Source organism: Pipra filicauda, unplaced genomic scaffold (assembly GCF_003945595.2).
Source record: "Pipra filicauda isolate LSUMZ 115617 unplaced genomic scaffold, ASM394559v2 scaffold121_size3267253_pilon, whole genome shotgun sequence".
Taxonomy (NCBI): Eukaryota; Metazoa; Chordata; class Aves; order Passeriformes; family Pipridae; genus Pipra; species Pipra filicauda.
Window position 1 is genome coordinate 1838162 of NW_024103674.1, and position 25037 is coordinate 1863198.

Here is a 25037-nt window from a genome sequence, read left to right on the forward strand (position 1 = left end):
TCAGCTACACCCCTTCCAGGCTGGAGAGCTCTGGGAAGCTGCTTCCCTGTCAGGAAGATCAGATTTGGCAACACTGGCTGGCTTAAAAATCTGCACGCCTCCGACTTGAAGGGGAAGAGAGCGCAAGAAAAGCTTTCGACAAATGTTAAAATAACTCAGCCAGGGGTTTGCCTCCCTCGGTCGCGCTGGAGCGGGGATGTTTATGAGCTCAGAGCTGGGAGATTTCGCGTGGAACCCTGCGTGTGCACAGCCCCGTCCATATGTGCCGGCAGCGGCGGGCAGGAGAGCGGCTGGAATCGAGGGGAAGGAATAATAACTGTTAACCTCTTCGATTTCTGCTCATCGCCCAGAGCCCAGCCCTCTCCGGACACCAGCAACCAGCCCCACGCTCTGCCCTCCTCCCTCCCTCCCACCGCCTCCTCCCTGCATATCTCTGTGTGTATATATATAAATATATATAATTTTAAAGAGGAAAAACTCCTTTTTCCCGGTGGCTGGTTTTCATTAGGGAGGTTTCTTTCTAACCCCAAGGGAAGCAGCCTATGAGTTTTTAACTGTGGTGCAGGACGTAATTATCTCATTAAGGCGAGAGAGCCAGGCTTTTCCCAGGAGAGGTGACCTTGCTCCGGGGTTGATGGGGACCGGAGGAGGGGGGGGGGGTTGGAGGTGGAGGGGGGCCGTGTCCCCCGCTAACCTGCGGGTCACCTCTCCCTCCAGCCCCTCTCCCAACCCACCCCATCCCTCCCCACGGAGCGCAGCCACTTACACTTGTTGATAGAAGCACTTAAAACAGGGTGAGGGGGGGTGAGTGATGTGGTTGGGGTAAGGGGGGGGGGAGAAGCGGGTCTCCCTCCCTCTCTGCCCCCCCCCTTTCCGCGGCTTGGCTGCCGGCGGGGCTCGGCCCCTGGCCGGGGGGCAGGTCGCGGAGCTGGGGGGGGCGAGGGGCCGCCCCGCTCGGCTCTGAGCAGGGGCGTTTGTTTGAACAGCTCCAGAGCAAAGAGCAGGGGAAGAAAGTTTGGGCTGGGAGCGTGGTTTTTTCCCCAGACGTCAGCACAAGGCGGAACAGGGGCTGGGGAGGGAGCCGGACTCACAGGGCAGCCGTGATTTTTTTTTTCTCCCCCCTATTTAAAAAAAAAAAAAATTATTATAATTTTTTTCTCTTTTTTTTGGGGGGGTGGGTGGGGAAGGGGAAGGGGGCCGGGGAGCGGCCCGGCATCTCGGGGTGGGCTGCGGGCTGGGGGTGGGAGCCATGGACTCGGCGCCAGCCTTCGCCATGGACAAGCCGTTCGCCCCCGGCGCCGTGCGCGGCCCGGAGCCGCCCGAAAACCCTCAGAGCCGGAAAAACTTCAGCGTGAGCCACCTCCTCGACCTGGAGGAGGTGGCGGCCGGTATGAACGGGCCCCCCGCGGCCGGTCCCCCGCCCGCCGGTGGCGGCAAGGCCATCCCGGAGCCGTCGGGAGGCAGCAGCGGCAGCGAGGCAGCGCCCCAGGACGGTGAGTCCCCGCCGCCCCGGGATGGGCTCCCCCGGGCTGGGGCAGCTTTGGGGATGGGGTGTCCCCGCCGTGTCCCTCCTGCCGCGGGCCGGGCATGGCGGACAAAAGGGGGGGGTCGGTGTCTCTCGGTGTCTCCCCGCAGCGGGGTTTGGGGTGAATCGGGGAGCGGGTAGAGGAGGTAGAGGAGAGGGGTGACTCCTGTCGGGGCGAACTGCGGGGGTGCCCACACCCCGACGGCTGGGACAGAGAGACCCCGCACCGGGGGACAGGGACCCCGCACTGGGAGAGAGGGACACTGCGTCGGGGTACAGGGAGCCCGCACCGGGGGAGAGGGACACAGCACCGGGGTCAGGGACCCCGCACCGTGTGAAAGAGACCCCGCACCGGGCCAGGGGGCACGGGGACCCCGCACCGGCCGCCTCCCCTCCGTCAGCGGAGGTGCCGGGTATTGGACGTTCCCGGGAAGTCGGTGCGTCCCTGGGCGGCCTGCGGGGTCCCCCTTGCCCCCAGAGCTCCCCACCTCGGTTTCCGGGCTCGGGGAGCGGGGGCGGCCCGGCGGGGCCGTGGGGACCGGGACGCAGCGGGTCCCATCCCGGCGGCCGCCGCTGCGCGTCCCCGGGCCGGCGGCACCGGCAGCACCGGGCCAGGGGGACAGAGCCGGGGCTCGGAGAGGAGACGGGGATCGACCCGGGACGCGGCTTCGTGGCGCTGGGTCCTGTCCGGGAGTTTGACGTTTCTAACGGGACAATCTCGCCCGCGACCCTCCGCGCCGCTCCGCCGGCCCCGCGCATCCCCTCTCCGCTTTTGGGGCGGGGGCGAGGAGGGTTCGCCCCGTCCTTGGGGCAAAGCCCCGGTCCAGGGGCAGCCGACAAGCTGCCAGAGCCCCCCCGCCGGAGGCGGGTGTCACCTCGGGGCACAGAGGTGACGGAGGGGAGGCAGAGCGTGGAGTGGGAGTGCAGCCCCGCCATCCCCCAGGGCCTGTGCCAGCAGCCCACCGCGAGGGCACCCTGGGGTGGCATCCCCAAAACCTGCCTCCTGGCTGGGCTGTGGTACCCTGAGCTCGTTTTCTGCAGCTCCCAGAGCACAGCCTCGAGGTGCTGATGGCCCTGCCGAGGGCACGCCCCGTGCCTGGCCAGGGTGCACAACTCACCTGGGAAGCTGTGCCCGTGAAGGGGGCTCAGCCCACCCCAGAGGCTGCCCGGACCTGTGGTGAGGGAGGGTTCCCAGTGGGGAACCTCCCCCCGGGTGCTCCCTCCCGGGGCTCCTCCACTGCAGGCAGGTTTGAAGCATCTTCCTCCCACCCACATCTCATTCCCTGCACAACCTCTTTCCTTCATGGAGCAGCCCCACTGAGCCCCCAGCCTGCCTGTGCCTGGGATGCTGAGGGCTGGGTGAGGCTGGGTGCTGTTTCTGGGATGGTATCTGGTATTTTCAGCATTATTTTCCATCCTCCCTCCCTTTCCCTTGGGTTCTGTTTGTACTTCTCACATTGCCTGTGGGACTGTTGGGGTGGTTTTCACCCGGTGATGGGGCTGTACGGGGGACAGTATTCCTTGTGGGATCAGCGCAGCTTTGGGAAACCCAGCCCAGCCCGCAGCACTCGGTTGGTCTCACAGGGCTGTTTGCAAAACAGCAGAGTAACTACTGCCCTGCTGAGCTCCTAAGGCACCCAAAGAGCTCAGTGGGGACCGAGTCTGATGCAAAAAACAGAGAGAGGCAAGGGGCCTGCCTGAGTCACTACAAGCCCATATCTCAACCAAAAAGCCCACTGTTCCTGGGGCAGAGGCCCAGGGGGCTTGGCACCTGCAGATCCCAGCACTGCTGGCCCATGTGAGATATTTCCCATTAGCACCTGTTAGGGTGAGTTTGCAGGGATGAGGAAAACATCAGCATCTGAGATGCTCTGACAGGCTGTCCAGGAGCAGAAGCATTTCTTCCCTTGGTCCTACCTGGAGAGAAGAACACCTAAGAGGAGAATGAGAAGGCAGAGACGAAAACTTGTGCACATGCAAACATCGACCTTTGAGACCCGTTACCTGCGGCCACTGCCTTAACTGGGATGCAATTTCCTAAATTGAGATGAGTAGACTCAAAATCCCAGACGCAAAATCTGAGGCAACTGTCCTGCCTTTGTGAGCGTCAGCCTTTTGCTACACATCTGCGATGCTTTCGGCATCGGCGCGATGACAGCAGAGGAACTTTTACTGGTAACGTTGTCTTTTATTGGCATCCTGAAGTAAAACACCCTCTCAGCATTTTCTCTCGTCTTCTTCTTCACCGTCTTGGGGGTTTTTTTCTGCCAGATGCAAGTTTGGAGCCCCAAAGGTCGGTGGCAGTGGGTTTATTATGAACACAAGTGGACACGGTACCCCAGTGTGTCTCTGCAGGACGTGGCTCTGTGCTCCATCTGGGAACCTGTTAGGGAGCAAGAGCAGCCCTGAACCTGCTGTGAAGCTGCTGGTACCCCTGTGAAGGGCAGGGCTTGCTGCAGGCCAGGGGGTGTGTTGGCAGCGCTGGCACAGGGATGCTTTAGGCAGCCCCAGGCTGTGCTCAGCAGGTTGCAACCTTGACAGAACTCCCTCCCCTTCCCCAGGGAAGCAGCAGCAGGGGGTTTCTGTTCCAGAGGCTGGCAGAGATGGAGAAATTCGGGGCAGGGTTTTATTCTTTGCAGAAGGGGATTCAACCCCCTCCTGCTCTCATTCATTACCTCTGTCCCACACACCTTCCCACTGGAGAGGGTGGCTGGGGGCAGCCCCATGTCTGGGGCCCTCAGCACACCTCTCCTCCAGGAGCAGCCCTTCCACAGTCCCTTTGCAGGGCTAGCACATCCCTTCCTGCTGGCACCAAGAACCAGAGCCATCCCCACCTCCTTCTCCAGCCAAGGGGCCGCTCAGCCCCTGCCTTGGCCCCAGCCCCAAACTGGCCCTGAGGGCACCCAGTGCATCCTCCTGAGACGAAAAGCATAAATATCTGTGCAACACGTTGCTCTCATGACACCGAAAAAATCAGAAATCCCACAAGCCAGGCAAGAGCAAGGAAGAGTCAACAGGGTGGTGAGAGCTTGTCCCCGTCCTCATCTTCATCTTCATCCTCCCCTGGAGCGGTGCAACAGCCTCCCATCGAAAACCTTCGGCACAGCTTCTGAGGTCTTGAAAGCTTGTTCACCTCCTTTCATTAGACTAACAAATAATGTGTAACGCGAAACATCTGTTAACAACAGCCCTTAATGTTCTCAAGATGATAAAGCAGGAGGGTAATTTTAGCCAGCAAGCCTTGACTGATGGCTTTTCAAACAATGAACTTACTTTTGGTGCCGCCTGGGGATGGGAGAGGGAGTCGGGCGCTGGCTCCGGCAGCCGCTTCGGGGCTGAAAACTCAGAAAGAGCCACTTTTGTCACAGCCAAGCTTAGAAGAAGGACTGTGGCCCCTCTGAGGGGACCCTTCAGCATGGGGCAGGCATGTGTTGCCCATTTGGCTGCAGCCGCTGGGACCAGGCAGTGGGATGGGGAGATGTGGTGGTTCCTGGGTATCCCATTTGCAGAACAGCTCCTGCAGCCCCTTGCTCATCCCCAGGGTGGCTGCAACTCTGTGACCCACCCTGGGGCTGTGTGGATGCTGAGCTGAGCAGTGATGAAGTGAGAGGAGAGAAGAGGCTCCACCCAAGGGGGCAGAGGGGATTAAGATGTTGTCACAGCAAATTGGCTTTAATTATGTAAACCAGGGCAGCTGAAAAGGGAGAAGCGAGGCAGGGAGGGACAGGGACCTGATATCAGTGGAAAAGGGACTTGCTCTTGGGATCAAGCAGTGGCTGACTGCCCCAGATAGCCCCAAACTGCTCCCAGGGCTCAGGCACCTTCCTCAAGGCAGAGCCATCCCAGCTGATGTGTCCATGGTGTCCCAGTCCAGGAGCCATGCTGGTCCTGGCTCACAGGGCACAGTTTGGTTCTGCTTCTCTTCCTAAGTGCCACTTGTCCCCACTGGATGTGGGGCACAGCTCAGGGACACCTTGGCTGCTCTGGCTGCCCTGTAACACCATGGCTGGGATGTGTCCCTGGGGGTCTGCTTTCCCTGGGACCTCTGCTTTGCTGCAATTAAACCCAGCATCATTAACTCCTGGCTGATACCCTGTGCCTGGCTCAGGAAAACAGAGTCCTGGGCCCCGGGCCAGCGACATTGGGCCATGGGGAGCCAGTTGGGGCTCCCCTGCCCTGTAACCCCAGACCTGTTAGACCTCTCTCTCTCCAGCACCCATCTGCCTTCCACAGCCCCAAAACTGCTGGAAATCCTGCAAACCTCTGTGCTGGGAAGCTTTACATGGTTTCTGGATGACTGGTCAGGGACAGACAGGGGTGTAGAGACCCCGACTCTGTGGCAGGGGAAGAGGCTTTGAGAAGTATCTGATAGATGTGGCTGCAGCTCTCCAAGGAAAGGTTCTCATGCTTTTGTGCCCAGAAGGAGGGGCACCCCTGCTGCTTGGGGTGGCAACACGACCTGCTCACCCTGGCCTGTGGGATGAGGTTGGGATGCACTGGAGTGGGACACATCCTGCTGGTGAGCAGCAAGGCTGGGGTGCAGTGTTTACAGCACCCATCATCCCTCACTGCTCCCCAAAACAGCACCAGCTGAGGGTGCCTGGCTGCCCTCCCAGGCTGGCAGACTTCCTGCAGGGCCCCAGTGGGGACAGTCCCTGTGTGGCAGAGCTGGGAATGGTGGCATCCAGAGCAGAGGGGGAGGTGAGCCATCTCAGATTTGTAAGGCCAGTGCAGTTGGGATGGGTGACACTGGGACAGGAGCCATCCTTGCATGGACGTGGCTCTCAGTGACCAGACCATCACCTTCCTGTCCCCAGCACCTGCTTGGGGACATTTCCCTGTCTGGAGGGCTCTGAGGGCTGCAGACCCCAAGACAAGGGATTTTTCTCCATGCAAGGATGGTGCCCGTGGAGCTGCTGGAGCAGGATTGTCCCCAGGGGAGGGGACAGCACTTGCCAAGTGCCCAGTGCTGGCAGGTCCCCAGTATAGCATCAGGCAGTGTGTCTTGATCCAATTAATCCACGTGGGAGCTTCCTGCCCCAGCCCACCTCCCAGCCCTCCACATTTGTCTGTGCTTAGTGCAAGGCTGGTGACAGGAGAGGGATGGATGGGTGGATGGATGGGGAGCCTGACAGGTCCCAGCTCACCCAGAAGGTTTCCAGCCACTCACAGGGAGCTCAGCATATCTCAGTCAGGAAAAAAGGGGGCTATGGGAAAGGACCCACCCTGTACCCCTCCCTAATGGAGGACACCCCCTCACCATGGCTCTCATCCTGTGTCACTGCCATGGGACCCGCTGTCCTGCACATGGTCCCCCTGTCCCATGGATGAGGGGAAACTGGTTCCCCAGGTCTTGTCTATCCAAAAACCTCAGTGGGCTGGGAGTGATGCTTTCCTGTGGCACAGGCTGGATAAGAGGCTGAGTTGGGTCAAAGCCCTGGCAAAACCAGCCAGAGCAGCACCAACCGCTACCAGGTGCAGGCAGGGATGGATGAGGGTCATGGCTGGGAGAGCCCAGGTCTCGTGGAGCTTCTGGCATGGGGTTTACCTTGGTACCACTGCTCTGTGCTTCCCTGTGCCCTCCAGCCTTTGAAGGGTGACACACACTCACCATCCTGCTCCTCCCACAGTGACACCCTCTCACCATCCGGCTCCTCCCATGGTGACACGGAGAATTCTCTGTGCCCTGGGGTGCTGTCAGGCTCCTACTGACTGGTGACACCAGGGCTCCAATTTGGGGGCAGTTTGGCCCCAGAGGGGCTGAACACGCCCACCTGGGCTCCAGGCTCCCCCTGCCCCAGCCTGGGGGGGCTCTGGGTCGGAACGGGGGCCCCAGGAAGGCGCTCTGCCCACGCTGAGCCCTCCCCAGGGGCACGGGGAAATACATACCGGCACGTTTCTGCAGCGCCTGCAGGGCTCAGCGGGGTCCCCACACATGCTCACATCTGTGCTGGGGGAGCTGCTGCCAGAGGGTGAAGAGAAAAAAAAGGCAAAAGCAGGGCCTGGGGAGATGGGTCCCCTCTTGCTGGGGGAGCCCAAGAGGCAGAGCAGCCTTGGCTTGGCCAGGAGGGCAGGAAAATCAATTTTCTCCCTGACTTCTCCTTGCTGGGATTTTTCTCCCCTCAGCACCCCCGGTGAGCTGGGTTTTGGCAGGCATTGCTGTGGCAGATGCTCCTTTCCAAGCTCCTTTCCAGCAGGGAAAGGGCACAGGAACACAGGGAAAGTCACTGCACGACAGGGCCTGGAGGGGACAGTGGGGGGGTCCTGTGTGTGGTGGGGACACGGGGCTTTGCCCCACTCCCTTGGGAGCCCTTGCAGCAGCCACTGATGTGCTTTGATCCCCAGCAGCTCAGATGCCCTGTGGCACAGCCATGCCTGGCCCAGGAGGGTGCTGGGGTGTGGGGACACCTTCCCTGTCCCCCCTGGGCTCACTCGACCAGGAACAGCTCAGTGCAAGACTATTTCCCCTCTCCTTTTGGGCTGTTATTTCAGGGAATGGGGCTGATTCACAGGAAAAATATGAAATTTCGACTCTGCACAGCCAAGATGGGCGAATTTCAACGAATCAGCATTTTAAGAGAGCCTGGGTGTGTGTCTGTAGCTGGGAGGCTGATGAAATGATTTGGGGCTTTGAGGCTGCCTAGTTAGAAACCCTCCTCTCTCCCAGGGAGTGGGGCTGATCACCCCTTCTCTCAGGCCACGGGGAATTATCCCCCTAGAGCTCTAAAATCAGGGAGCTGAAGGGATGAGGTTTGAAGCAGGATGGGACCCAGGTGCTTTGGCACTGGCAGAGGCTTGGTGTCCCCAGGATGGCACCTCATCCCCTCCCTGCGATGTGAGCAGCAGCTGGAAGGAATTATCCTTCCAGGATGGGATCCCTGAGCCACGGAGCAGGCTCAGAGCATCCTTTAAAATGCCAGGGCAGTGGGTTATGGCTGGGCTGAGCTGGGACTGGGCAAGGATTTAGATCAGGGTTAATGCAGATCAGGTTTTTCCTGGGAAGTACGGGTGGCAGAGGCAGCCATCCCCTGCCTGGTCACCCTAGCCGGGACAGGGAGGATGGGAAAGGCAAACCCTGTCAAGGAGGAAGGACTGATTTTTAGGGTTTCAAGGCTTTTTTTCCAGTGCCTGTTAGCAAGCACTGCTCTGGTACTGCAGAACCAGGTCGTTTTTCACTGAACAACCCTAAATTTCCGAGAATTAAAAGAAAAAAATCCCACCCTCGCCCTTGAGGCATTCCCAGTGTTTGCATTTGCCCGAGGGACACATGACCGCGGGCGATGTTTTCCAGCCTTCCCACGGCGTGACGAAATGCCCTGTCCACGCTGAGCATCCCTCACCAGACGCTTCCCTGCCCTGTGCTTCCCCTGGGAAAACCGGCCCCAGCGCTGGGACCTGCTGGGGACATCGGGGAGACAAATGGGGTCCCCTCGGCCACCCCCTCCCCTGCAGCCCCATCCGTGCCGGGCTGCAAACGGCAGCTCGGAGGGCGGCGGGTGTTAATTGAGCAGGAGATATAATGCGGCTGCGGTGCTGCTCCTTCGCGCGGGATTGGGGGGAAAACAGCCCTTGGGATCGCGGGCGGGGCTGGGGGTGCAGTTCAGGTCCCGGGGGGGATGCTGGGCGGGCTGGGAACCTTCAGAGAGCGGCAGCTCCAGCCGCCGGCCCCCTCCCCTTCCCTCCTCATCCCCCTTTGAGTGCATATAATAAAGCAGCTTTTCAGCTGCGGCTGCAGTGATAGATCAGGAAGAATTGTATGAGTCTATTAAAGTCTGTGTGTCTCTGAATGGAGACTGTGGCTAAGCCAGGCGCCAGGCTCGCGCATTGAACCAGATGTGGAGAGGCGCCATCCTTTCCAGCCACTGAATCCGAGAGGCTGCAGGCTTCACACGCAAGGAAACTGGAGTGCACATGGCAGGGGAGCCGGGGGAGCGGCGGGGAGCACATGGCAGCGGGGTGCTGGGGAGGGGGCACAGCCCAGCACTCCCAGCCGGCACGGGAGCTGAGCCGGGGGCTGCGGGGAGGAGCCCAGGGACAGAGCTGGGACTGAGGGGTGCAGCTGGTCGAGCCACCCCAGGCTCTGTGGATTGCACCCCGAGTTGTGCAGGGCATCAGGGGAGTGGCTGTGTTGTGTCTTGAGCTGTACAGGGCATTGCAGAGTGTATTTGGGGAGGTGGTGCGTTGCACCCTGAGCTGCACAGGGCATGGCAGTGTGTGAGGGGGGCTGCTCTGCACCCCAAGATGTACAGGGGGTCAGCATTGTACCACAAGTCATGCAGGGCATTGCTCGGGTAGGGTGAGGATTGCATTGCACCCCAGGGACGTACGATATGTGTGTGTGTGTGTGTGTTACATTGCACCTCAGGTCGTACAGGGACATACGAGATGTGTGTGGGGGGAGTTATATTGCACCCCAGGTTGGAAAGGGCAATGCAATGTGTGTATGGGGGGGCTGGCATTGCACCCCAAGCTGTGCAGGGCATTGCAGGTGGAGGGAGTGTTACACTGAGCCATTCAGGGGAGTTATGCAGTACCCCAGGTCATGCAGGGTGGGGGGGATTGTGTTGCACCCCAAGCTGCACAGGACACTGCCAGGGCTGGGGTGGGGGTGTCAGGGTGTTGCAGGGGCTGGGTGGGTCACATAGCTGCAGGGCTGAGCTGGGGGTAGCAGTGGCAGTGATGCTGCAGGGAGCACACAGGGGACCCCACACACAGCCTTGGGGAGCAAAGAGCCTGGTCCAGCAGCAGCACAGCTGAGGAGGGCACGGGATGGGTCACAGGCAGGGGCATCTCCTGTCTCCAAACCCACTGGCAGGCAGAAAAGACAAGGATGCCAACCTGCTGGGGACAGCTGTGGCTGGCAGTTCAGGGTGCTGGTCCCCCCCTGAGCTGGGATCCCATGTCCCCAGCAAAGGTGTGAAGCAGAATCCGTCCATGGGGTGCTGTGGAGGGGACATGAGTGATGTGGGGACAAACACTATGTGGTGCTGCTCGGGGCTGGGCTGGGCTGGGCTCAGGCTGGGGCAGCTGCCACGCTCCCTCCTCACCAATTTCACTTTCTCAGCTGGGCCGGCCACATGGCTGTAATTTGGGGGTTGTAAATACCTCAGGGGAATTTTTAAATTAAAAAAATAACTGTTTTCATTTAAATTAAAAGACACTGAAGCATTTCTATTAGTATTAGGGGTTTATAAAACTTAAAACAAATGTCGAAACTAAACTACCAGGCACCGTCCACTTCGCGAAGCCCTTCATGTGTTCGACATGACCTGATTACCCATCAGGGGTTAAGTTTGGATGGAGTTTGTATGAGAGTGCTGGGATGCCCAGTGTGGCAAGATGGTGCTTGGTCTCCCTGGGGACCAAGAGGGGATGAAGGCTTGGGGTGATGAGGGTGAGGGTCTCAGCTCTGCTGGGCTTTGGTCAGGTGGACCCTGATGCAGATGTCTTCATCCTGACATCTCCAAGGTGTCCCCTGGTGTCCTCCCCGTTGCTGGCACCTGCCCCCAGCAACCTGCCTGCCATCCTGTCCCCTCTGTCCCCACTGTTCCTGCCATCCCTGCCATCCCCACCATCCCCACCATGCACGGTTCTGCTCTAACCTGGAAACAGTTAACCGGGCTGGGTTAAAAAAAAAAAAAAAAAAAAAAGATACGAGCCACTTATTAAAATGAATGTTTTACAATAAATTTGGCGAGAGGCCACCGACCTCAAATGAAAACCAGACTGGAGGACAGTGATGCTGCTCGCTGGCAAAGGTTTCCAGGACGTCTGTGCGTGCAGGCGCCCACGAGGGTCCTCCTTGGAGTGGTGGTGGGATGGGGTCCTGGCTGGGGGCTCCCGCCCACCCCACACCCTGGCCAGACATGCTGGTGTCCACGGCCACAGGACTCTGGTGGTGGCTGTGCGATGGGCTCTCAGCAGGTGCTGGTGCTCACTGGTCAAATGGGTGCTCAGTGGCGTGTTGGGTGTGAAAAACACCCTTTTGGCCTCAGAAAAGAGGGGGGAGTTGGGTCAGTGGCAGTGGGCAGCAGGAGGGGGCACTGGGGATTTTCATCATTCCCCCTGTCCCTCCCTATCTCCTTCCCCTCCTTGGCAATGACCCCGATGCAATGGGGTCTGTGCTTTAACTCAGTGGGCTGGTGTTGAGTTTCCGTGCCAGATGCCATTGGGTCTGGCTTGCTTGGGCTTTTGCCTATTAAATTTCAAAAAATCACCTTTTTTGGGGGGCTGAGGAGGAGAAGAAGGCTGGGATCACCATGCCAGGGGTCCCTGGCTGGGAGCCAGCCCTCTACACAACGTTCCTGCTATGCAGCCCTGGCTGATTAGTTTTATTTTTCAACCACTGAGCAGAAGTCCCAGCGAGCTCTCGACACCACGATGGCCCGAGGCACCCGCCATCCCATCCCCTCCCCGCCCCGGGGGAAACCCACTTTGCAGTTAAAATCGAGGTTTTGGTGGAGCTTTGCAAGCGCAGGCGGGTGCTGCTCCCGCCGGAGTCTCATTAGTGTTAATTAATTACATGTGCCTGTGCCCTGCTGGCAAACCGTGTAACCTGTTGTGTCAGGCGGCCACATGTAAGAGACGCTGGCACCTCCACAGCTGCCTCATGGATGCACCAAAGGGTGCCTAAAAGGTCTGCAGGATGGGGAAGGAAACAGCATCTGCCGTGCTCGGCCCTGATGTAGCACAGTGGGGTCTGTCCTGGCATCGTCCATCCTGGCATCATCCATCCCAGCATCTCCATGGCTGTGGAGAGCCACCCAGGCTATTCCCTCTGCCCAGACCCCTTGTTGCAGTGTCTGTGGCTGACCCAAACCCCAGTGTTTTGGCTGTGGGGTCCAGGCTGGCCATTTCCCTGCACTGCAGAGGCCCGTTCACACATCTGTGAGCCATCACGGTGCTGCCACTCACCATGCTTGGCTATTTTAACACAGGGCATGGCCAGAGCTGAGAAAGCATGGACACTGCATCCCCAGGGGGTACCCAGGGGCTGTGTCCCCAGGAGCATCCCTGGGTGCTGCAGCAGTGCGAGGTGCAGGACAGCCCAAGCACTGGTCTCATCCCGCTCTGAGAAGGTCTCCTGGCCGTAGGATGAAAGCAAGCCCCATGGAGAATGTCTCCTCGCCGGGGAGGCTCCTGGCTGGCGCTGGCTGGGGCAGAGCCAGCGCCTTTTGTTGGTCCCTGGGCCTCCTCTGTGGGGGCTGGCAGATTCGCAGGAGAACAAAATTAAAATTCCTGCTCCCCCGTCGGTCGGTGCTTGGCTCAGACCGGCACGACAAACCCACCGCCGTGTCTCTTCCCGAGGCTCTTGGCTGTGCTGTGAGGGCTTCAGCTCCTACCATCCCCAGCCCTGCGGCCACAGGCGTCCACCTCGGGAGCCCTTTGGTCTGACACGGCCTCTTGGAGCATCCCTGGGAAAGCTGGGAGCTGTGGCACAACACGCACCCCCATCCCCGTATCCGTCCTGTTTCCTCTCTCCCTCTTTGGCGTTTGCAGGAGATATCCCAGACTGACACCATCACAGATGAGTCTTTGGAGGCTCTGTGTGACCCCAGCCCCATACAGGCAAACGGGGTGAACCCCAGAGGGGAGTGAACCCCCTTGAGCTGTGCACGTTCCCCTGCCATGAGTAGGGAAGATTCTAGACCCTGCCAGGCCCTGGCAGCTCAAAGCCACCAGTGTGCCCAGCAGTGACACAGTGCCACCGTCCCCAGCAAACCCACACACGTGATGGACTTTCCCAGGAGGCTTTTGTCCTTACCCTGCCATTTCTTGAGAGGCAAACCAGGGTACTCATTGGGGAGGAGCACCCCAGCTATTCCCCCAGCTCAGCTCCTCCATGGCTCCATCCCCCTGGAGCACTGACACAATGGAGGCAATGGCAGTGCTGGAGCCGGGACAGCCCATTGTGTGGGGCTGCAGCCGCAGCCTCCTCCGAGCACACGGAATGCTCCTGGCAGCTCCCGAAATCCCCGCGCCAGGCTGGGGTCACCCGCCGCACAGGCACGGCCCTGGGAGGGAACATTTCGCTCGCAGACCACCGAGCCCAAGGGATGTGCTCGGCATTCCCGGTCCCAGGCTGGATGCCCTGGGCCGGTGCCACCCGTCGGTGGGCGCAGCCAGGCAGTCTGAGCCCTGCGGCCCCTCACAATGGCCCCGGCTCCGGCTCCCGGGGTGCGCGGGAGTCAGGCGGCTGGGAAAGCACAGCGAGGGGCTGCGCCCGCCCCGCGCCGGGCGCCAGCGCTGTCGCAGGCTCTGAAGGCTGTTCCTGGAGCGGTTGTGTCAGGGGCTGCTCGTGGTGCCAGGCTCTGTGGTCTGGATCCCGGCACGGGGTCGGGATCGGGGCCAGGGTGCTGGGGAACATCCTGGAGCTGTGAGCCTGGGGGCAAGGTCTGTCCGTGTCACCTTCTCCAAAGGTCCTGGGTTCCCACCCCAGGAAAAAGGCAGGTGATGGTGCTTTCTCCTCCAGACCCCTGGGACAGTGGGAGGGAATTTCTTGTGCTGCTCAGCCTTCTCCCACCAGAGCTTTGTGGCCAAAGATGTTCCCCAGCCCCTTCCTGAGCCTTGACAGCATCCCACCAACCCTGCCTCCTCCTTCGGGGAATGTGGCTGCAATTAATTCATTAAATGCTTCCGCTGACGCAGGAGCTGGCCGTGCCAGAACACCGTTCCTGGGGCCTGTGCTTGGCTGGGCGAGCACTGTGCTGGGCTGTGCAGGAGCCTCTAGTCAGGGCAGGAGCCTCTGGCATGGTGGGAAGAGCTGGGAAATGTTCCTGGACTGCTGGGCATGTCAAAGCCTCAGGGCTTTACCTGCAGCCATGTGGATTTCACCAGCTTTCAGGGCATCCTGTTTAAATCACAACACGTGGCTCAGCTGGCTGGTTCCTCACCTGGTTCCCTTCTTCATCTCCTTCATCCCCTCTCTTCCTCCCTCATCACTGTGACCTCCTGATCTTGGCCCTCTGGTGTGCTTGGGTTTTGCAGCAGATACATCACAGCTGCCCTTCCCGGAGAGGCGGCTTTGTATCTGCTCACGGCTCTCACCAGTGAATTTGGTGGCTAACAATAGGCTGGGACCATCCCTAAGAGAAGCAGGGTCCCACAACACAGGGATCTTCCTTTTCAGGTTCCTTCTGTCCCCAGTACCCATCTAAGCATTCCATTCCCAATGCATTTGCTGTGCTAAAGAAGGGGATGAGCCAAAAAGAGGTTTCAGTGCCACCACCGGCTTGCAAGCACAGGTTGAGCACATCCCCACTGGGATGCAGGGATGCTGCTGGCTCAGCCAGCTCTCCAGGACCTTCCCAGCTTGCTCAGGCTTTTGGCTGGACATTCTGTGATGGGTGCTCAGACACCGCACACCATCCCCAGCATCTGGGGGTGCGAGGGGAAAAGCCTTCTGGGCTCAGGAGAGCATTCCTTCTGGGAGTGCTCCATGCAGGCTATGCATGGAACATTCCCAGGGTTGCAGCACTGCCAGGCAAGATTCTCCCAGAAACTGGGTGTCTCTGTGGCTGGGGGTAGTGAACCAAGGCTCTGGGTGGTTTCTGGCTGGTGCAGAGGCAGCTCTATAACCATAAAACAGTCTGCTGCTGCCTGTCAGTGAGCACAGGCTAAGGCCCTCCCGGGACAGCCTTGGCCTCTTTCTTGGTCCAGGCTTTTGCTGCTCCTTTTTAACAGAGACACTTTTCCCCCAGCAAAACTGGCAGCCTGTAAAAACGTGTCAGCGTTTCAGTTTTTTCACAATTAATGAGGTGAAACATCCTCGGAAACATTTCGCTGTAATGTTTCTCCAGTAGCTGAGACTTGCCCCTCTCTTAAATTTTTCATGTGCGCCACTTGAGCCGAGAAAGTTTCCTTCGGACTCAGCACATTTGGACCCCCCTGGCTTCAACCTCCCCCCAGAGCCTCCAGCATTCCCAGGGTCTTCATGAGGCTGAGGTTGGGCTGGAGGGGGAGCAGGGAGTGGTGGTGGGTTGGGATGAGGAGGTCAGAGCCTGCTCCCAGCAGGGAGGGGGATGGGTTTGAACCTCAGAGGGCCAAGAAAAGCCAGGACCAACACCTCTGGGGCAGGGGTTGGTGGCCCCAAGGGGCTTCTCCCCTGAGTAGGGGTGTGAAACCACCCAGAAAACAAGATTTATGCTGATAGGGTTTTGCCCCCAAGCTGTGACGCTGCGTTGGTCCTGTGCACCCAGGCTGGGCTCACTGGTGGGTGCAGGAAAGCGCACAGAACCACAGTTCTGTGACCCAGCACACATGAGGGGGCAGCTTTCCAGCTGCTTCTCAGCCCTCTAGGGTTCCCAAGATGATCTGGGGAGATTTAAGACCTGTAAGTGGCATAGGCAGCTCCCACCATCAGTTTTGCAACAAGCCCTGTGCTGCCTGTGCCTGCGAACAGGGACAATTGTCTGTCTTCCCTCTGGCCTGTGGAGCATCCCTCCTGCCATCCCTCCTCCCTGCAAACCCCTCTCAGGCTCCCAGACTGTCCCCAACCACGTCCCAAGACAGGGCAGTAGCTGGAAGTAGCTGCTGGAAAGGGGGTGCAGCTGCGCTCAGCTGCCCATGCACCCCCAAATCACACCTTCGGGTGTCTCAGCTGACGGTTACGGGACAGCAAGGAGCTGGAGCAGGCAGGCACTGCGGAGGGGCAATTCCCAAACCCCAGAGCTTCGCTCCAGCTCGCTGCGATCCGAGGGGAAACGCTTCCTCCCCATCGCATGATTTAGAGGAACAAGTTAAACAATTGCACATGAAACTCTGGCGCACGTCATCGCCGGAGCTCTCCTCGCTTCCCCCGAGTGTCTAAAGGGATGAAGGGAGTGCACATGTTTACTGAGAGAGACCATGGGAGAAATGAAAGACATTGTTTTTCCAAAGGATTTCTTGGCTGTAAAAGACCTCCACCACCCTGTGGCTTCCCTGATGAAGGCCCAGCGTTAATTTGTTAAATCCACATCAAGTGCCCGGAGAACCCGTTGTTTATTTTTGCTAATTCAGCCGGCCGAGATCAAATTGGGGTTTTATTTGTTAAGGATAAACCTTAATTAATAAAAGCTATTTATTTAGTTAGAGCTGGCCGCAGCCTGAGGGTCAGATATGCCACGATCATTATTTCAAGTAAAACAAACCCAAAACGTCTCTCAACAGTTTGAAAAACGTAGAAACTTAGAGGGCTGAATTTATTTGTCTTAGGAAGAATTTACAGCTAATTCCCTCCAGGCTATTTCAACCCTTAAATTATATCCAAGAAGAAAAGAGGGGAAAAAAAATACCATTCCAGGCGGAGAAGGGAAGTAAATGGTACGGCAGATTTGATCATTTTGGCTGGGGGGGTGTGAAAAATTTAAAGCTTAAAAGGTCTTTGGCAAACTGCTCGCAAATAAATGGAACGTGTGAAATAATTTAATGGCAGAAAACTGTTCGGGGCTGCGGGGTCTGTGGCACAATGGAAAATGAAACACGTTGGGGGAGATGTAGCCTGGGCTTTTTTGCATGAGAGGGTTGAACTCACTCCCTTCTGACCTGGTCCCTGAAAAAGGGGGGGTTTTGCACCTCAAAGCCAAGGGTCAGAGCTGGATGCAGCAAAATCTTTCCCAGGCTGTGATGGTACACACAGAGAGGGTTTGCAGCATCATCTGGGGGAGAGACAGGCTGGCAGTCGGGCAAGGTGACATCGTGCTCTGGGATGAGCATTTTGCAGAGAAACCCCAGAAACTGGGTGTCCAGAGGGGAGTCACCCCACAGAGAGACTGATGGTGATGGAGCCCATCCCTGAAAGCCATCCCAGGGGAGCATCCCTGCCCAGGGACGCCGTGTCCCTGTGGCTCAGGCGTGTGAGAAGCTGGGAATGTCAGCACTGGTTGGGGCTGGCTCCCAGCTGCACCGAGGCCGTTTATCGTGTGCTAATGGAGGTCGTAAGTCAGAGCCGGAGCCTCGGTGGAAATTAGTGAAAATTACCTCTTTACAGCACTCGGCGGCTGCTGCGCGGGAGGTTGGGGGCCCTGCCAGCGTGGGGGCCCTCCTTGGCAAGCCCAGCGAGTCCTTCCTATGGAAAACTAATGGGAACACAGAGGGAAAAGGCAAGAGCTGGAAAAGTGGGCTCGGTTGGTGCCCAGCTGAGCCAGCTGGCTCTGCCCCGCGGGGCTGTTGCCTTTGCAAATGGGGCAGGACCAGTTCACGGCGTGGGGTGTGATCCAGGCTTGCCAGCGTCGGTGCTCCCGCCTGGAGAAGGGGCTTGGGGTGACTCCCAGCGCCCCATGGCACCCGTAGGGCAGAGCTCTGCCCCCGGGCTGGCTGCAGTTCTTGGGCAGGCAGCATTGCCTGGTGCTGGGCAGCCCAGAGAGGAGGCTGGGGGTTACCTAGGGCACATCCAGCACCCCAAAACTCATCCACATCATGGGGGAAAAGTCTCGTGTCTTTCCCAACACACTGGGGCAATTTAAGTCCGGGCCCATCCTGCTCTGTGCAGAGCCCCTGCACCTCCCTCTCCCCATCCTCCCCCGCACGTCATCTTTCATTATTCAGTAATGTTATCCCCCGGTTTTCCCCCTTCTCCTGCGTTTTTTTTTCCCCTTCAGTGGAAACTGTAATCAGTGGAAGATAAATACAGTGAAGGTGGCTGGGGAGAAGGCTCAGGAGCCCCTCTGACCTCGGACAACCAAGCCCTGCCCCAAACGAATCCCCAAATTGTAACTGACAAAGGCAAGGGTTTGGCTTTCTCCAGAGCCTCCCCAGGCACTGCTCTGGGGCAAAATGTAGATGGTGGTGAGCTGGGTTTAACTTTGTGCAGTTACAAACCCTTATTCCGGGAAGCCCATCGGGGTGAGGAAATGGTTTCCAATTCCTCCATCAAGGTGTCAGACAGTCTGGTTAAATCCAAGTCCTGCTGGTGGCAGTGAGATGGCAGAGGGTCTTTGGGGCACCCTCTCCATCCTCTTCCCCATTCCTTCTGTGGTGCCACAGAGAACTTAGCAATGCTCATTTTTGGGAAGCTGTTTTGAGACTGTTAAAGCATTTCTGACAGAAACAATCCAGCCCAACTCTGTACATTGTAAACCTGTCAGACACACACCACCAGCAATTAGGGTGGCATTTATCTGGTCCCACAACCCTGCAGGGCCTGAGCTAATGGGGACAAGATGTATTGGTCTGTTCCAAGGCTCATCCCTGAGCAGAGCAGAGGATCCAGGCAGGCCCCCCAACTGTGGAGCTGCCTCCCTGCCATACAGAGATGGCCTGGAAAAAGTGTGGAAGGTTATTCCATTAAAACCAGCAATAGAGGCTGAACAAAGTGCCCCAACTGAGGCATGGCCCAGGGTCTGAAGCTTTCAAAAAGCCTGGGAACCACTGGCACTCGGACACATCCTGACCCAACTCTGGTCTTAAACCTCGATCCCAGCATGCCTGCCAGCCCCATATGGGAATTGCTCAGCAATGCTCATCTCCTGTGGCCATTTAGCTCTTCCCTCCATGGGTTTGGGGAGAGAGAAACCAGCCAGAAATGTGGCCAGATCCTACAGAATTGGATTGAGAATTAATTTAAGAAACATTTCTGCCTCCTCCTTGCCTTCAGCCAAATTAGAGTGGGTGAGAGAAGCAATCACTTAGGGAAAAGTCCTACAGCCAGGTTTAAATTGGGGATGAAACCAAAAGGGGTTTATAAATTTTATTTATACATTTCCTAAGATTCTGTTGAAATCATTGCTGGTTCAGCGAGGGCAGTGGGTGCCCTTGGTGATGGCAAGTTTTGAACCAAACCCTGGTCTGTCATTTCCCCAGAAGCCCTACAGGGTCATCATAAACCCAATGAGGAAACATCTCTCACCCTGGTACATCCCATAGCTCTTTCCCAGCCTGATGGTTCCCATTTCAGTCCCAGGCTCCCAGAAAACCCAGGGACAACCATGGCTGGACTTCATGTATTTTAATCCAGCGGCTCGTTAGCTTGCTGAAGGAAAACAGGACCAAAAAAGGAGTTTAACTAAAAGGGGCAACTGGAAAGCAGAGACTGGCAGAACATTTGAAGCTGGAGGAACAAGGGCTGGAGGGAATCCTGAGAATTTTATTTGTGAGCCTTTAAACACGATCGGCAGCAAAGGGCAGCCTGTGGTTTCCTGGCTGGGGAAAGGGCCTCTAACCCACACATATTTCAGGCACAGCACTGTCCATCCTGTCTTTACCCAACCAAGAAGGCTGTGTCCCAAATACAAGAGCACAGGCTGTTTCCAGCCCAAGGGATGGTCAACCAAGGTCCAAATGCACTGACAATGCAATAAAAGACCCAGAGAAATGCTGACAGCTGCAGCGAGGCCCTGGGAGGGGGACAGAGCTCCTTTTCCTCCCCTTCACACCCAGGGGTGCTCTCCTCTTCCCAAAGCCCCAGCAGTTTGGCCCCATCATGGTCAAAACGTGGCATTCCTGTATGTGCCTGGGCGATGGGGGACGTGGGGGGTGGTGGTGGCCAGGTCCCACCTCCACACCCCTGCCAGCAGGTGTTGGGGTTTCTCTGGTTTTCATGGCTCGTCCTCAGGTTGGGACAGCTCTTGAGAGTGGTGTACTCAGGCACAAAGGGCCTTAGGGACTTGATGCAAAACTTAGCAGTGGACATTTTGCGGCTTGAATTATTAACAATTTAGGTCCCAAGATGGTTTTTGTGGCCTTAAAGATCTTGGAACCCATAGTTTCCTCCTGCTCAACAGCTTGATGGTGTCTTGGTGCAGGAGAGTTAATATCCCTTGCAGCTGATTTTGTTTGTTGCTCGAGTATCATCTGAAACCCCTGCACTTATTTAATAAGTGCCACGATAACCTATTAGCAAGTATTTAATTCTTGAGCATATTGAGGGAGTGGTGAGTTCTGCCACCGTGGCCCCTGCAATGATATAGAGCAGAAACCCCCAATATAACCCTGCTATGAATCAGAATGTCATAAAATTATTAACATTTCAAATAAATCCAAAATGCTTTCCCACCAGTAGGTACAGATTGGATCCAGATGCTTTATTAACAGAAAGAATCATTAACCAGTACCTCCATAAGGCAGAACGACAGCGAGTCGTGCTCCCCATGAAGCCTTTGCAGGCAGCTGACTGGGTGTCTCGGAAAAAGACTTCATAAACTTGCCTAAACCTTATGATATTAGTGACAAAGAGGAGATTAATCTCAGCCTGGCTGACAGCCCAAGATCAATACTGAGAAACCAAACTACACCCTCAGCTTCATGTTTCCATGAGCCAGCAAAGCCAGAAATAAACACTGTGGAGGCTGAGCTCTGCGAGACGCGGTGCCGTTCGTTCCGAGCTCTGAAGACCGGGGCTGGATGAGCAGATGCTTGGCTGCAGTCCTGTGTCACCCTGGGGACATGCCACGGCTGGGGCTTGAGGTGGGAGCTGAGACCCTCATCTTGGGTGTGTTTTGGTGCTGAATTTCCATGGCTGTTCAGGAAAGCTTGACCTAATGCCTTAGGATGAGCCGAGCCCAGGACACCCTGTGGGCACGTCCCCAGTTTGGATCAAGTGCTGCCCAAAAATCCACAGAGACCGGTATTCAAAATCAGATCCAGGTGATTTTAGCCAGATGTGAAACCACTGCAGGTCTCTGCAAATATTGGGGTTAACCCTCAGCTCCTGCAGGTCCCGGAATAGGTTTAGATTCTCATGGTGACCACAGGGTTGCACATATGCTGCTCCCTCCAGAGTCCCATGTGCCCGCAGGGAGTGCAGACCTCCAGGAGGGCCTGAGCCTGGCTGGGCTGTGGGGTCTGTGGGGTCTCACACAGGTCTGGCTCTCACGTGGCCTCTTCTGTGCTTTCCCCACAGGTGAGAGCCTGAGCCCGAGCCGTGGGGCGGCCAAGAGGAAGAAGAAGCAGAGGAGGAACCGCACCACCTTCAACAGCAGCCAGCTGCAGGCTCTGGAGAGGGTCTTTGAGAGGACGCACTACCCCGACGCCTTCGTGCGGGAGGAGCTGGCGAGGAGGGTCAACCTCAGCGAGGCGAGAGTCCAGGTGAGCACAGGTTTGTGTGGGAGAAAACAACACTCTCTGCCTTGCCCCCAGGCAGGAGCAGGGACTGTCCCCTCTCTGGTTTCATCCTGCACACGACCACGATCGGTAGGACAGACGCTTGGGACACCCCTGCTGACCCCCTTCCCTCCCCACGCAGGTCTGGTTTCAGAACCGGAGGGCCAAGTTTCGCCGTAACGAGAGGGCCATGCTGGCCAACAGATCAGCATCACTGCTCAAATCCTACAGCCAAGAGGCAGCCATTGAGCAGCCCATGGCGCCACGACCCACCGCACTGACCCCGGAGTATCTCTCCTGGACCAGCACCTCCCCGTACAGGTAGGTGGAGGCTTTGGAGGAGCTGGGGAGAGGTGGTCATAGGGCTGCCTAGGGACCAGTCCACTGTAGGAACACAGCCTTGTGCTGCTGCTGGGGATTTAGGGAGTTTTACAGGGCCAAAACGAGCTTGTCTGACTTTGCTTTGGGAACCCCTTTCATCTCTGAGCACCCACTGCCTGTTGCTGAGCAGGCTTCTCTGTCTCCATGCATTTTGGGGCCCTGGTACTCGCAAGGGATTCGCTTGGCCTCATGCTGACCCTTCCCACATCTCGGCACAGGAGGTGACATGGGTCCCTTCTGGTTCCCAGCTGTTCACGACCAGCCATCTCGTCCAAAAGCTCAAGACAGGGCTTCCTGGTGCATACTTTGAGGGGTTCCCACATCCAGCCAGCCATAAAAATGCTGAAGCCTTGGCTGCTCTTGTGGGAGATCTCTGAGAGGGAAGGGGCAGTCTGGCCTGGGAAGCCGGCAGGACCACGAGGGGCATGGGGACTTCTCCACAGGCAACGCCTCATTCCTCCCTGCTCCCTCCCCGCAGCACTGTGCCCTCCTACAGCTCCAGCGGGACCGCAACGCCCACCCAAGGGGTGAACATGGCCAACAGCATCGCCAGCCTGCGCCTCAAAGCCAAAGAGTTCAGCCTCCATCAGAACCAGGTGCCGACCGTGAACTGACCAGGGCAAAGCCTGCCCAGTGGCCTCATCCAGGATACAACGTGGAGCTCCTGTGCCAGTCCAGGACGAATCCGCCACCTGCCCAACACATGTCACTCATCCAGTGTGTCTCAGCACCTCTTCTCTCCTCTTCCCTTCCCTTTTGAAGGTAGAGTCAGTCCCCAGGCCGAAGTGGCACATAATTATAGCCACATATGGAGCAAACTTGGTTAGAAATTTGCTTTTCCGCACACCCTTATAATAACGGCTATATATACACACACATACCCCCCACGCGCTCTTCGAGGACAAACAGACTTGCCAAGGGAACAAGAATTTGCTTCCAAACATGGAAGGATCTTGGACTATTGGATTTGACCAATTTGGGTATCTCGCCCAGAGAGCCAAAGAGTTCTTGGGTCTTCTCCTCCCGCGGGGACGTGCAGCGGTGGGAGGACCACGAGCCGCCCTTTCCACCAGGCTGTGACTTGTGGCGCTCAACCACAAGTGCCGAAGCTGACCTGTGTGTTCACCTCTTTGCGCAGCCCCAGCCACAGCGTTTGGGACTTTGGGAAGCTGACGGCTCACCCATGCCACGGCCAGTCCCAGCCAGCCCTCTGCACTGTGCTGCCTGCATTTAGGAGTAGCCTATTCAATGGCGTCAGGTTTTGTTCCTTCCCAGAGGAGCAAGGAGGGCTGGAGCATCTCACCAGCCTCTCTTGGAGCCTGTGAGCTCTCCTGTGAGCCGGGGGTGCATCACCAGTCCCCAAGCAGGCACTGCTGCCCTGCCTTGGTGGGCTTGCCAGCGATTCTGCAGAGCCCCAGGTCATTGAACCGTCCCAGGGAAAGAGAAAATTGGAAAAAGCTGTTGGGTTTCAGCTGAGTAGGCGGCTCCCAGCGCTTCGTGCCAACGAAGGCTTCGCCTTCCGGAGGCACAGCCTCCCTGTCGGCAGCTCCGCAGATGTGAGCAGGGGTCTGGGGCCGGCGACGCCACGGGGGGAGGTTTCTTTGGTTTTGCAGAGAGGAAATGGTTTCCCCCTCGTCCCACCCTGCCGTGCAGCCTAATGAGGTTGCAAGGTGGGATGTGGGGGGGGATGGACACGGCGGGGGCAGCCTCGCCCCAGCCCATGGGACTGAGCCGTGGAGAGACGCAGCCTCCGCCTTCCCCTGCCAGTCCCGTGGCAATGGGGAACAAGACAGAGGGATGAAGGTGTTACCCTCTGGAAACCAGGTCACCCTTTCCTCACCCGCCACAAAATGCCACCAGCCAGGCGTGGGGACACCACCAGCTCAGAGGGGTGGCCCGGACAGAGAAGGCACCAGCCCTACTTGCCTGGAAGGGCTTGGCTTGGGGACTGTAGCAGCAGGTCTGAGGATGAACAGAGCAACTGCTGAGGTGCTTCCTCCAGATAAACATCCTCTGGTCTGTGACACCAAGGCTGAAAGTGTCACAACTACAAAGTGACCATCTGAGTGCCCACAGCTCCCAGGAACATCCTCTCCCATTCCCACCGGGGCTCTCACTGCAGCTATATGTGGGACCCTCAGCTGCACCCCAGACAACACCAACCCAGGGCTACTCACCCAGCACCCAGCTGGAGATCTGATGGGAGAACAAGGAGAGGAGCACATCTCCTCTGGCTGGGGGTGAACCAGCCCCTCCATCCTGCCTCCAGCCCCAGCTTTCTCTGCTCCACCCAATCTATTTGGGAATGACCACCTTCTCCTCCTCCAGCACGGCAGGCAGGGACAGGGCACAGCCTGACTGACACTGTCCACCCCATCCAGGGAGGAGTGTCACCCTAAGTACCCATGCTCTGCCCCCATCCCTATTTCCAGGGCTGGTATTTCCCCCATTTGCCATGCCAGCAACTCCCCTTACCACACAGAGACTTGCCAAGCCAGGGGGAAGAGGGATCCACTGAGGATCAAATCACCCACCCCGAGAAACACCCCTTGGGGCAGAAGGAGGAGGCCCGGGGGGGGTTCCTATTCCCATGGAAAAGCACAGGGCTCTTTTTTCGGTTATACAAGATGAAACCACAGGGATATAAATGTCGCTGCCTCTTTGAGAACATTAATGAAAATAAACCCGTTTAATAGTTTGCAGATGCCGTTTCTGTAAACCTAAAAAAAGCAGGGAATAAATATTTCTTCACTAAATATCTATATGTATATATATATTTGAAAACATTTGCTCCTAATCTTAGGGCCCCTCCTTCGCCGTGCTCTTGGCAGCTTATCACAGCTTGTCAGTCAGTGCTGAACTCACCGAGACGAGATACAAATTGCACCCACGGAGGGGTAGCAGGACCGAGGGATTATTGTAATCTAAGCTCTCTCTCCCCCTTTCTATTTGTACATTTCAATTACTTGTAACAAGATCCATGGTGGATTTTTTTTTTTGTTTGTTTTGTTTTGTTTTTTTTTCTGCATGTCTGCGTTTCGGAAATTTTTGTAAGGTCTTTTGTAAAAACAACTCTTGTGAAATAATGGAGGAATAAATATTTTACTGAGTA

General features: G+C 57.4%; 1 protein-coding gene across 1 annotated transcript; it reads left to right on the forward strand.

Annotated features, from left to right (window-relative positions):
* Nucleotides 1-1249: 1249 nt before the first annotated feature.
* Nucleotides 1250-25037, forward strand: PRRX2 (paired related homeobox 2). The gene is made up of 4 exons (XM_027729820.2): nt 1250-1493; nt 21345-21529; nt 21687-21865; nt 22404-25037. Exons 1-4 carry the CDS (start codon nt 1250-1252, stop codon nt 22537-22539), a joined length of 744 nt encoding a protein of 247 aa, XP_027585621.2. The 3' UTR covers nt 22540-25037.